This window comes from Melopsittacus undulatus, chromosome 4, assembly GCF_012275295.1.
Source record: "Melopsittacus undulatus isolate bMelUnd1 chromosome 4, bMelUnd1.mat.Z, whole genome shotgun sequence".
NCBI lineage: Eukaryota > Metazoa > Chordata > Aves > Psittaciformes > Psittaculidae > Melopsittacus > Melopsittacus undulatus.
The window spans coordinates 105,889,639-105,903,031 of NC_047530.1; the positions used below are offsets into that span (position 1 = coordinate 105,889,639).

Genomic DNA, 13,393 nt, shown 5'->3' on the forward strand with positions numbered 1-13,393 from the left:
CTTTCTTGCCCTGATTCCACAGGTCCAAGCCAGTTTTGTTTTAAAATACAATCCATTGCTTCACCATCCCAGTCCCAAATGCAGCTGTGACTGATGGCAATCTATGTCAGTCCATCACAGCTACCATGTCATTTGGCTGTCATGTTTTCAGTAGAGCATTGACCTGTCTTGTCATAGGTGTGATGGGGTAACTGAACACAAGTCCTCATGGCTGAGAAACTGTAGGCAGAGTGCCATCTTGTACTGTCAGGCCTCACAGCATCACCAGCTGCCTCCAGCTGAGCACATCACTTTGTTGATGATGTTGCTGGTGTGATTTTGAGCTGCATAAAAGTGATCCTTGGCATCACACACATCACCAGGATCTCACAGACCACAGCACTAAAGCCCCTCCTGATGCCGTGAACTTCAGATGGCCTTTCCAACACGTTATCTGGAAACCCAGAACTGTGCTCAGCAGGAGAAGCAGATCTCTTTGCCACACTGGAAAGCAGAAAGCTTCTCTTTGCAGACCTGCTAGCTGCTGATGAAACATCTCCAGTGCCTAATGGAAATGTAGGAAATGTAGATGTAGGAATTAAAGCCATCATCTCCTTTTCTTCGTTCCCTGCAGAGGAAAAAAAGCCAAAACACAAGGAAATTACAACATAATGGTGACAATTAACATAAACAAGATCCGAAGAACAGAGAGACCAGTCAACTGCAGATAGATAGCAATGATCCCAAATTGATTTCCAACAGGCTGGAGAAACAAAGCAGGGAGCTCCTGAGTGTGTGTTTTATTATTTGTATCAATTACTAGCTTGATTAAGTTAGTTTGATGAAGCAGGCTGTAGAAAAGGGAAATAAGCAGCAACAAGCAAGAAAGTCAGTCCTGTCGGCTTCTTGCCAAAGAGAGTAGACTTTTAGCTCCCAAAGAGACATAACTCTCAAAGGATATATTTGAGTTTTGTGCCCTTAAGCCATCACTTTTTACCCTGCAGGGAGGCAGCCTGGCCATCTCATAACCAGTTCTGAACCATTTACACCATCCCCTGTGTAATCCCAGGTAGGTCCCTAAAAGAGAGAGCACTTTGCCTTGTCATTTCCTTCCTTGGGGAGCACCAAAAAAACCCACTAGTGTTCTTCCTGATTTCAGACAGCTGCCAAGATATCAACATCCTTTGGGGCTGCTGCTTCTACTGACTACTTCATCAATGTTTCCAAAAGTCTGGGGAGGGATGGGAGAGCAAGAAGCACAGAAACATGTACAATATTTGATTGAAATCAGCCTGCAAAAAAACAGTCCCATCTGTTTATATCTGTACAGGGTAAGAATGTACCTAAAACCTGCTCCTGAAACAGGAATCGGAAGGAAAGGTCCCATCAATGTGGGCAGGGTACCTTTGATGCATCTGCAGTGGCTCTCTGGGACTTTCAGTAGAGCAAACTCCTGTTGATGTGGAGGGAAATTGGGTACAAAGAACAGGAGTTAGCGATGGTTTTGAGCCAGAATGGGGTCACTGTGTACAGGGAGGGACATTTACTTCATGTAATCACAAAAGCCAGTGCTCCAAGTGGCAGACAGGCCAGGTTTCCTCCCACCTGCAGCAGCTTTGCACAGCAAACGGTTAGGTGCAGAGACTGTGTCAGGCACAATTGCCTATTTCTGCTTGTAGAAAGAAGTTTAAGGGAAAAAAGGGTGATTTCCATTTTAGAAAGCCTCCCTGATTTCTGTAAACTTCCTAAGAGGCAGAAATGTTTGCTTAGACCCTCGAGCAACCTTTTCTCCAGGGAAGGAGGAGGAATGCAACTGTTTTTCCTGAGAAAACAAGAAAGATGTGGGCAGTGAGAGAAAAGGGCTTAGAGGTAAAAGTCTGTATTCTATTTCTTCATGCAGTGACAAAGACAGCAGTTTCTTTACCAGCAGCACTTTGTTTCTATCTATCTCTGCTATCTCCTTATCTGGTGGGCAGACTGATGGATGCATTGTACAGTTCTGTCCAATTAGTTGGGCTGGGCTTTTTCCCAGCTGCAGGTGCACCATATTCAGCTTTTATCTGTAGGCTGCATAATCTTAGACATCTAATTATAACTCAGTGTTTGCACCTCAACACACAAGATTAGCTCAATTAAAACTGTACAGAGCATCTGTTGTTCATCTGGTAGGAAAAATACCTGCTTTTCCCAGTCTATCAGCTGGGAAGCACTAGCTGAGCTCCTGTGAGTGATGGCCTTACGGCAAGATCTGCTTTTGCCCATCCCAGATAAACTGCCATTCCCCCAAAATGATACAAATACAGCTCTCTCAATGGTCTTCATCCACGCATAAGGAAAAATTATTTAAAGCAATGCATTGCACAAACAAGTTAGTCTTTAGTGCCTGCTCTAAGCCATCATTTTCAAGGTAGGGGAGAAACCAACTCTACCTGACCCCAGTTGAGGTTTGATTATCTATTGTTGTTCTTTGGCTGCCTGATTTCAAATTTAGTGACCTTTATTCACTATCATCTAATTTGGTTTTTAATTCCTGATCAAATACTGATTTACTGTATGTATTTCCTGAGTGAATTGCCTTTTAATACCATTCCCATTTTTAACCATAGGGAGTAGCTTATGTTTGAGCAAGAATTTCTGCATCTATAAACATTGGAAATACAGTGTTTGCTAGAACAATGCTCTATGAATTCTTCTAACAGCTATGCAGAATAGTTTCCTGTAATTCTACGGAAGAAATTCTTTCCTGTTAGGGTGCTGAGGCACTGGAATGCATTGCCCAGGGAGGTAGTGAATGCTCCATCCCTGGCAGTGTTCAAGACCAGGTTGGATGAAGCCTTGGGTGATATGGTTTAGTGTGAGGTGTCCCTGCCCATGGCAGGGGGGTTGGAACTAGATGATCTTGAGGTCCTTTCCAATCCTAACTGTTCTATGATTCTATGATTCCTGTTCTCTAAATCTGTGTTCTTCACTTTAAGTGAGGTAATCTCATTCTCCTCCACCTCTCTGCATCAGCTCCTTCTCTATCTCTATTAATCTCCACATTTAAGATATTCAGAGGGTTCTGAGCTGTAGAAGTTTAGCCCCAGTGAAATCTGGATGACTTTTACAACAAATAAATGTGGTCCTAAGCAGGTTGTCATTTCCAAAGCCAAAACTCACCATGCTCTGATCACCCACTTACTCGCTAATGCATTTAATAGCAACCTAAAAACACCACCACAGAGCATGGGTACCAACTCCACAGTACATCCAGGAGTGTTTACCAGGGACTGTCCTTTAGGAACAGTCTGAGGAGCCATCAGAAACAGCTTGCACTTGATGCTGTAAAATGCATAATGCCTGAGTCTCTACCTACTAAAAGTCTCTGGGTAAATATAAACAACAGGAATGAAATCCCACTGGACAAGGAGCAGAGAGCGTTCTGCCATACCTCAGCTCAGACATGTCCTGTTCCATCCCTACAGAGCAGCTCCCTCGGGGTGTGTGAGTCCTTGGATTCAAATGTAAGCAAGAAACAGCTAAAAAGTTAACAGGTTCACCAAGGTTTGAACCAGGCTGCTTTATAAAATCAAAGCTTGCAATGATTTCTTACATTGTAATTTAAATAATACCCCACCAAAAATACTGCAGTGATGAGCCCTGTTCCCCCCGGAGAACCACAGCGGTTCCCCAGAGGGGGCTGGAGATGAGCAACCACATTTCGCATGATGGCTTTTAACATAATTATTTGCATAACTGGATAAAAGAAGCGCATCAATGTGCCTCTAAATCTTATTATTGTTTATTACTCTGGGTATCAGAGAAAACTGTAATTACATAGAGCAGGGATCCTTGGGGCTTGATTCGGAGGTGGGGCTGAGCAAATGTGACTGTGTCTCAGTCCCCACCAGCCTGTGGGACCCCCACTCCCTCTGCTTAAAGCTGGATCACCTTTGTGCACCATGCAGGGAATGGCTGGGAAAACGACCTTGAAGGACCACTGGGATGTGCTGGGGGGCTGCTGAGGAGAGGGAAGGAGCTTCAGGAGCCCCCAGCTGGGGAATGGAGGTCATTTCGGTGTGCATCTGCTAAACCTAGATCTGAGAACTAGGGGCAGGATTTGAGCTTTCTGCTGCAAATACAAGTCCTGTCAGATTCAAGACATGTACAGGTTAAACCAGCACTTAAATGGGGGTGCCTGCTGTTATGGGCACTCTGAAGACCTGCTTGAGATGGCAGACCTCAGCACTGCTGTAGCAGCAGCTCCGGGGGCTGCTGGTAGCAAGATGTTCCCAGTGGAACATCACTGTGGGAACAATATATGAACTGGACAGCCCTTCATTTCCCTCTTGAGGGGAAAAGGAAAGAAACAGAGTTAAATCCCTCTTGTTTGCTCTGTGCAGCTCTCTGCAGCAGCAATCTGCAGTCACTAACAGTCAAGAGAACATTAATAAGCCAAACTGCAGTGCTGGCAAATGTGGGTAGATGTGCAAGAAGGAAATCAACCCAGGCCTGCTGTGGTAACAGGAGTCTTCCCAGGTGTGCTGCTGGGGTTTGCCTCACTCTGTATTACAGTGCTGTCTGTATTTAGTGCGTGAGGTTGTAAACATTATGGGTCAGCTCAATGCTAATTAACCCTTACAAACTGACAAAACAACAGCTTGAAGTAACCAATTCCATAGAAGAAAAATCTCTGAATATCAGAAGTTTATTATTTAAAGCTGCTTTGTGCAGTGTTCTACTTGGTGTTCTACTCTGCTGCCTTCGAAAGGGCCCTGAAACAAAAGCCAAAAAGCTTATAAACTTTGCTTGGTTTGTTTGAAGGGGGGTTTTGCCTTTCCAAAATCTCCATTTATTGCAGTAACTTCCTGTATTGAGCTTGAAGGAAAAACAATTTCCTAAAATTCAGCAAAAGCGAAATGTGCTTTAATAGGTCATTCAAACCTTTAAATCAAGGTAAGCAGTGCAGATAGATGCACTTAATCACAGAGTGAACGTAAGTTATGCTCACTTTGAAAGGATCTACTTGACTCAGTGTCCCTGTAATCAGTTTCTACTATTTAGTTCCTCATTACTAGCAGCAGAACAGCTTGAAATCCCAAGGAATTTTGTGAATAGGGATTTCAGATGTTTTCCCAACACTTTTCCCAGTGTGTTCATATGCAATCTGTGTATTTTTTAACCCAATTAAGCTTACTGAATGCTGATGAGTAAACGGATATTCACAGTTTCACAGCAGGAGAAACCATCCTCCCTTTCCTCTCCCCTCTTTTCTATTTGTATTGCCTCACAGCACCTAAGTTTGGCTGTGTACAGCTGTGGTCAGAGACACCCTTGCAGACCATGGCCAAAACTGCCCCTGGGTTGTGCTGCTTCCTGTGCCGATCTCAGCTCAGTATCAGGCAGTTCCTCATGTCACCCCAGATTCTGGCTGAACAGGCTGGAAGAAACCTCTTCAGCAATAATGTCTGCTTTCTGTGTCAGAACTTTGTCCCATATACTTATTTTTATCTCGTATTTTCAGTTTTGAAAGGAAGAAATTAGAAACCATTAGGTTGATTATAGCTTTTAACTCCCTCATCTGACTGAAAGCCAAATGTCAAAGGAAATTGTTTCTTCCCAAAAGATTCCTTCAAAAGAGAGCACCTCCCACTCTGTTCCAGTTGACAAGTCTTTCTTTGACTAGTCACATAATGCCGGTACGTGGTTCAATGTCAACAGCCTGTTCTACCTCTAAACAGACACCTTCAGAAGGGCTCCTGAAGACAGTATCAAAGTCTCTGTCTCTGTAGATCAAAGTTGATGGCAGCATTGCCACACGTCAAAATCAGCCCCCTAAGGAAGGAGTGGAAAGCATAGAATCATAGAATATTTCAGTTGGAAAGAACCTTAAGATCATCCAGTTTCACCCCCCCTGCCATGGGCAGGGACACCTCACAGTAAACCATGTCGCCCAAAGCTCTGTCCAACCTGGCCTTGAACACTTCCAGGGATGGAGCATTCACAGCTCTCTTGGACAACCCATTCCAGTACCTCACCATTCTTATACTGAAGAATTTCTCCCTTATATCTAACCTAAATCTCCGCTATTTAATTTTGAAGGGGATATTTTACAAGAAGGATCCCTGTAGCTTACATAAGAGTATCTTATAGTGCTTAATGTCACCTTGACCTCTAAATCCAGTCAAAGTAAAGGCATTTTTTTTGGGATATAGCATCTGCCTCTCCTCCACTAGGAGTGGAGGTACTGGGGAAGCTACACATGGGACTTGCATTGTTATAACTGAGCCCTGAGGACAAGTGTGAGGAATGAGGACTAATCAGAAACAGAAAAGACTTACAGTTTTACCATATTAAGGAAGTGCACTCCCACCAGCTCTCTTTTACAGCACCACACTGGCCATAATGCAGTTTGCAGTGGGTCCAATTTTCTTCTTCTTCCAGGCAAACATTTTCTTCAGCTCCCCCCTAAAGCTGTCATGGAGCCAGGCATAGAGGAAGGCATTGGTACAAGCAGACATCATTGCAAACCAGTGGCACAGCAGCTGGATGAAGTTGAAATATTGCTTGTCAATCAAGCTGATGTCAATGTCCTTTATCATGTTGAAGATGTGCAGAGGCAGCCAACAGACTCCAAAGGCTGCCACCACTAAGACTAGCAAGCGAAAAGTCTTTCTCCTCCTTGCTCGATCCCATTCAGCTTGGCCCTGGGTGACATTGCCAGGGACTACACGGTTCTTCAGCTTGACAGAGATCCTCAGGTAGGACAGGGAAATGACAGCCAAAGGCAGTACGTAGGTGATGATGAGAGTGCTGTAGGCATAAGCTAAGCGATCTCTTTTCATGTGGAACCAAAACTCCTCACAGATAGAGAAGTCCAGTTCTGGGAACTCTGCGTGATAAGTGTGGACCAAGGCTGGGGCAGCCAAGGTACAGCTCAGCAGCCAAATAGCAGCCAGGATATAAGCACAAATAGGGATTGTGAGCCTCCTGCGGAATGGGTACACCATGGCGTAATACCTATCCACAGCTATGACAGTCAAGGTAAAGACAGACACAAACACAGTGACGGGTTGCATCAGGAAAACAAAGTAGCACATGAAACGCCCGTACACCCATCCTCTGGGCTCAAAGGCATAGGCGAGAGTCAGGGGCACGCAGGTTGCACACATGAGCATGTCGGAGAAAGCCAGATTGCCTACCAGGAAGTTGGTGACATTGTGCATCTTTTTTGTCTTGCAGATAACATAAATGAGAAGGTAGTTCCCAATGACACCAATAAAAACCACTAGCGAGTAGCAGGGGATGATGAGTGGCTTGAAGGACTGAACAAACTGGAGCCCTGAGAATAAATTGCTGGTGTTGCTGTGAATCGCAGAGAGGAAGCTCTGGGAGGTTAAATTGTCCGAATTCATCATTTCCCTCCTTTTGTCTTCTGCCGTCAGCTGAGCGAAGTGGTTACCACTGCACTACTCCTGCACTCAATCACTGTGGATAATGAATGGATTACTGGCTGTCCAGAGGTTACTGCATGGATAGTAAACAAGCATCTGTAAAAAGAAAAGGTGAAGTTATAATCCTCAAGAGGCAGCTTTCAGCAGTTCCTAAGGAAAATCAAATACAACCTATTTCTGTTAAAGTCCTCCTGTATTTACTATTAAATCTAGGTTTTGACAGCATGCCACTTAATAAACATGTAATTCAGTGAGTACTTACTGCTGTGGTTTTTTAATCCCATATGATTTTCCTGTGGATGTCAAGAATGTGCCCTAGACGTCTGTCTTCTGCAAATCCAGAAGCGTGTGTGTGTGTCAGGGAGAGAGAGAATATATGTGAGTGAGAAAGAGGGTGATGCGCATTTACAAGCTAAGTGGAGATCAGTGTTTTTAAACAGTCTTCACTTCTAGGTCATGACAGATTTGTGTATAAGCTTTTATCCCTATTGGCTGCCCTGGGTATTACGTTGCTCTTTGCGTGCTTCTCACTGGTAGTAATTAGTTCTAGAATATCCTTTCAAATATTTCCTTCTTCCAGTGCACCTATAACTGCCCCTCACAACTTAAAAATCAATTTACATTCATTAAGACGAGCTTGCATAGCATCTAATCCAAGATTTACTTTGCCACAGCTCTCAGAGTGCCCAGAAAAGCTACCTATGGATTCGTTGCTATAACAGACTGTAAAATAGAATTTTAATAACATGCGAAGCCAAATAAATGTTTATGCCACTAGAGGGACTCAGCTCCGTACCTGTGAATGAAGTTCGGCTTTGAAATGTGCATTTAGCATAGAGCACAAAGGATCTTATTTCAATTTATTTTCTAATGGTGGTTCAATGTTTGCTCACTCATTGTGACTGTTTTCAATGGGGTTTACACAGCTTTAAAAGTAAACCCATGCAATCATCTCAAAGGAAATAGTAGCACCCAAATAGCTGAGCTCTACGGGTTTACCTGCAGTGAACTACAGCAATCTGTGTCTAATATTGCAGCTGCCCACAGATATTTGGGGTGTTTCTTCATTCCTGCAGTAGGTTTGTTAACCTTTTCTGTACCAGACAACAAGTGATAAGCAGTACATAAAACACACTGTACTTGTTCTGTTTGGGCAAACATTGGAAAGATAAAATCAGGATAAGTACTTACAGAATATAAGCAGACATCCCCATCCAGCCTATTTCTCTAATTCTCCCTTAGTTCTCTTCCATTCCAACCAATTCTGAAACCATCACCTCAGCTGGTTAAAAATAATGAAGCTGCACGGGATCCATTTACATCAGTTAGGGAAACTAAAAAATAAATGGAACAGCCTAACCACTTCTGGATACTTCAGGTCAGACAACATTGCTGGGTTTCGCAAGGCACTCAAAGGATTTAGACACAGTTTCAATGGACAGTTCATGTCCAAGTCTTTTAGGCTACTCTAAGGAAATATTAACCCACTATTTTCTATGAAGCTATCAGCAGAACCATATCCTTCTTCTGTTTTTATGTAATTCGACATAAATCACAAGTTTAAATATATTTGTGTCGTAATCCTTTTCCTAATCCTAAATCAGAAGCTAATCTTGTGTAGCCCATGTTCAGACCAGAGCTATTCTCTTACAATGGCTCATGATGGATCAGCATTTCAAACATCCTCAGTGCTGACTCCATGTCATTGCATATATGGTTAGACTATGGTATAGGCTGGAATACAGCTATAATTCCAGCCTGAGGGGAGAACAACCATTCCTCAGAGTGCCATCCTCCACTTCATGGATGCAGTAACCTACCTATGACCTATACAAAAAATGGGATGTTATATTCCATGTCAAAATCCAATCTCATGTGCCTAAGCTGGATGGGACCCAGAGGAATATAATACCTATTTATCTCTGAGTACCCAAATCCAGAACAGGAGAGGGACCTGAAGGTATTGGTTGCAAAGAGGCAAGGAAAAGGGAGATTCCTACTGCTTTCAACACCCAGGGCACCCATACTATTTGGTGTTAAGCAGCATGCTACAAAAGTAATTCCTAGAACCCACAAATGCAATTGTTTAACTTAATGTGGGAGAAAAATACAGTCTTTATTTAAACCTGATTTGAATCCTACTGAAGTCAGATTTCAGCAGGCTTTGGATGTGGTCTCTACTGTAAGCCAAAAGACATCAAAAAATTAAAAGGGAGCATATGCAAATGGATTTCATACTGCCCACATCTCACTGGAAGAAGCCTCATGACAATGGCAGAGCACAGATAATAGTTGAAAATCACATTTTAACTGAGTGATTTTTCTGTTTCATTCCCAAAAGCTGCAGAGTAGATCTAATAAATATTGTTATTGTATTTCTATGAGAAAAAGGTTTATCCTTCACTATGTGAGAATAAAAATAAACCAAAACATCATCTAAAGCAGCCTTCAAGGTCACCTTAATGCTCGGTTCACAAAAACTGTAAGTAACCTTAAAGATTCTTTTATTTCAAGCAGTACTTGAATCTTCCTGTATTTTCTCTTACCTTCAGCTGTATTTTCTTCACCTCTGAAACCAGTAACCAGTACAGCTTCTGTTTGAAGGCTCTCACCCTATTTCTGTTAGTGGTTTTCTGTTTGTTTTGGCTTCAGGCGGTAAACTTCTTCAGTTCAACTGTACTCTACTGCCGAGACCTGGAAAGATAATATGTAATAAGGGCTTGAATAGAAAGAGTCTTTCAACATTTTACGCAAAAGAAACCCTCTTTCTGCCTTTTAAAACTGTGAATAGTAATCTTGTTTAGAATTTCCTAGGCTAGGTGACAAATTCCTTCCTGAACCAAGTATGTTTCACACACGGAATTTTTTCATTAAAAGAGAAAAGGTCACAGAAATTTCATTACTGTCATATTAGAACTGTTTTGACATCCCAGTGTTTAAGGGTGTCACAAATAGGAATGCTGATTAGTGTCTAATTGAAACCCTGGTGTTCCTTGACTCAATGAAGAATGTTATACTTAGAGCCAGACCAACACTTCTTCACAGAAACATTTCACAGCTGAGTTTTCATGATCTCTTATGCTAATCTGTCCAACTCCATATAGACACTGTGAGAACAAACACTGTAAGCTGCTATGTGACTTTGAGGAAGTGGTAAACCTCCTAACACCCTTCCTTACATGCATGTCTAATCATCCCTGTAGTTCCTAAATAAACCAGCGTGATCCAGGGATGAGATCTTATCCTAGCAGCTACCCTTGCAGGGCACAACAGTCCTTCTTAAGCTAGTGGGCCCTCCCTTCTATTATTTAGCCTTTATAGACCAAGTATATTCTTCTGTCATTGACATCTCACAGTCTCGGATGTTAGTTTTCTCTGTTCTTGTTTATTTGATACGTACCATCGGTAAAACACAACTTCTTTGGCATCACACAACTTTCAAGTGTCTTTCGCATTCCTCCAGGAAAGTCCTGAGCAGAGCACGTGAGGTAGTTCCTGCAGAGCCTACAATAAAAATAAACACTTTGCCTGTTTTGAATGAAGTAGAGCTGGGGGTTCCTTTAGCAAATTCTTCTTTTGACCAGTCAGGGAACAAGGTTGTCTATCACAATTCTAAGACAGAGCAGTCTGTCTCTCCTCTCATTTAGTCATATAAATGCATCCTCTCTGCCACTGCTGTGGACTGAAACATCAGTCTCCAGACTCTAAAAACCATGCTTACAACTAAGGGTTTTGTTTGTTTATCTCAGAGTTTTGGGTTGCTGTTGTTGTCTTTCTCAAATTCAAAGTACCAAATTTTGATAAGCTAAAGATTCAGCTGATTCCTTTGAGCTGAAGAGGAGCAAAACAACTTGAATGAAGAGGAGGTTTGAATTTAAGTCAAAACAACATTGAGGTTGCAGGTTAAATATAGAATAGGGGTTCAGCTCTTCCCTGTGTGTGCAAAATTGTTAGTCTGCTGAGCAAAGGTGAGACGAGAAGAGCGAGCTGGTTCCTTAGATGACAAAGGTCTTGAGCTAAACTAAAGATAACTGTAAAAAACTGAGGAAAAATACAAGTGGTTTCCTAGGAATGAAGGTGCTGGGTCACAATTACCACAACAAGGTAAAAGCCAAATGTAGATGTGAATAAAATTATACTGTTAGGAGCTAGCTAATCTCTACTGCCAGATTCTGCGAGAACTGGCACATGGAGCTGCTGGGTTTTCCTATTTTCATGGCATGGCAACACAACTCTTGTGACTGAAGGAAAGGAAATGGGCCACCTGTCCTTAAGAACAGGAAGGGAGGGGATGGGATGAAAAAGTGCTGGTCCTTTAGCCTAACAGCAGTTTTACAGTAGATTTTAGACCAGATTTCAGGGCAGAGGAAGGGAAGGGAGACAGGAGAGAGAATGGGATACAAAGGAAGCTTTTAAAAATTAACCTTCCATTTATGTGCTATTAAACTGATTTTTCTTAACATAAGGTACGTAGTAGTTCTTGTCAGTTTGGGTTTGTGTCACACATGATGTTGAGAAATATGAGAAACCATCATCTATACTAGAGCAAACATCCTGAGAACTATGGTGTAGGCAAAGAATAGCAACATTTATGAAGGAATTGGACCAGAAGACACCAACTGCTCATGATCTTCAAGAACTTTGCTTGGGATTGACTAGCCTTGGTAGCTTTTTTCATGGTATTATGTTAGCATGAAAAGCAGGACCATACCAACTGAATGTCATAGAACCACCAACTTTGGCACCAGAGACAATATGAAGGATAACTGCACAATTACACAGAGAAACTCTGAAAATCTAAAGGAGAATCTGAGGAAATTTGATACCATTATAGAGAAAAACTTTTCATAAAAGACAAGATCAAGGTCACCTGTTAATGAGCATTTTCAGTATTGTTTAGTAAATTCTGTTGCATGTCTATACAAAGGAGCAGGAGTGCATTTGAAAGTACGGGGAAAAGAAAATCATAGAATCATAGAATAGTTAGGGTTGGAAACGACCTTAAGATCATCAAGTTCCAACCCACCTGCCATATGGGCAGGGACACCTCACACTAAACCATACCACCCAAGGCTTTGTCCAACCTGGCCTTGAACACTGCCAGGGATGGAGCATTCACAACCTTCCTGGGCAACCCATTCCAGTGCCTCACCACCCTTACAATAAAGAATTTATTTCATATACCCAATCTAAACTTCCCCTGTTTAAGTTTTAACCCATTACCCCTTGTCCTATCACTACAGTCCCTAATGAATAGTCCCTCCCCAGCATCCCTGTAGGCCCCTTCAGATACTGGAAGGCTGCTATGAGGTCTCCACGCAGCCTTCTCTTCTCCAGGCTGAACAGCCCCAACTTTATCAGCCTGTCTTCATATGGGAGGTGCTCCAGTCCCCTGATCATCCTCGTGGCCTCCTCTGGACTTGTTCCAACAGCTCCATGCCCTTTTGATGTTGAGGTAGCTTTCTTTAGAGCTACTATAGGCATGGTGTGCAACACCAGGGAAAAAAGAGTGGGGAAAAACCTTTAGAAATACCAGTCCAAGAAGTTTCCCTCTTCATAATCATAAAGTGTGCTTTTATATATATATGCCTAAGTCATGACTAACCTGGGAAAAGGTATGTGAATGCCTTTGATCTAAAAGCTGAAAGGTTCCTCTTACAAGAAGGATTAAAATGAAAACATATGAAGGCAGATTTTCATATCCAGTAGATGCAACAATTCCTACCCCTCCAGAAAAGCTGGCATTTCTCCTCTGCTCACAAGCCCTGAAGGGATATAAAGTGCAAAACCAATCAATTCCCCAAGCTAGAAGAGACTGTGGGAATAAGCTCCCAGAAACATCTGCAGATTGAATGTTGTGAGCCCTGAAGACACTTAGTGTTAGAAATGTTGCCTGTAGATGTAAATAGCCAGAAGCCAGGGTCATTATATACCCTCAGGGTCCATCAAGACGTTTAGCACTCATATAGGAGAATGCTGCA

At 42.5% G+C, this 13,393-nt stretch overlaps 1 protein-coding gene across 1 annotated transcript; it reads right to left on the bottom strand.

The window, feature by feature from the left end:
* Positions 1-497: 497 nt before the first annotated feature.
* PRLHR (prolactin releasing hormone receptor) lies at positions 498-10,016 on the bottom strand. Its single transcript, XM_005154504.3, has 3 exons — positions 9,959-10,016; positions 6,300-7,508; positions 498-607 (listed from the first exon to the last, which is right to left on the bottom strand). Exon 2 carries the CDS (start codon positions 7,374-7,376, stop codon positions 6,342-6,344), a length of 1,035 nt encoding a protein of 344 aa, XP_005154561.1. The 5' UTR covers positions 7,377-7,508; positions 9,959-10,016; the 3' UTR covers positions 498-607; positions 6,300-6,341.
* Positions 10,017-13,393: the final 3,377 nt, after the last annotated feature.

Bases quoted from the DNA above. Each gene is read 5' to 3' on its own strand.
- PRLHR (XM_005154504.3), bottom strand. From the start codon at position 7,376: ATGATGAATTCGGACAATTTAACCTCCCAGAGCTTCCTCTCTGCGATT.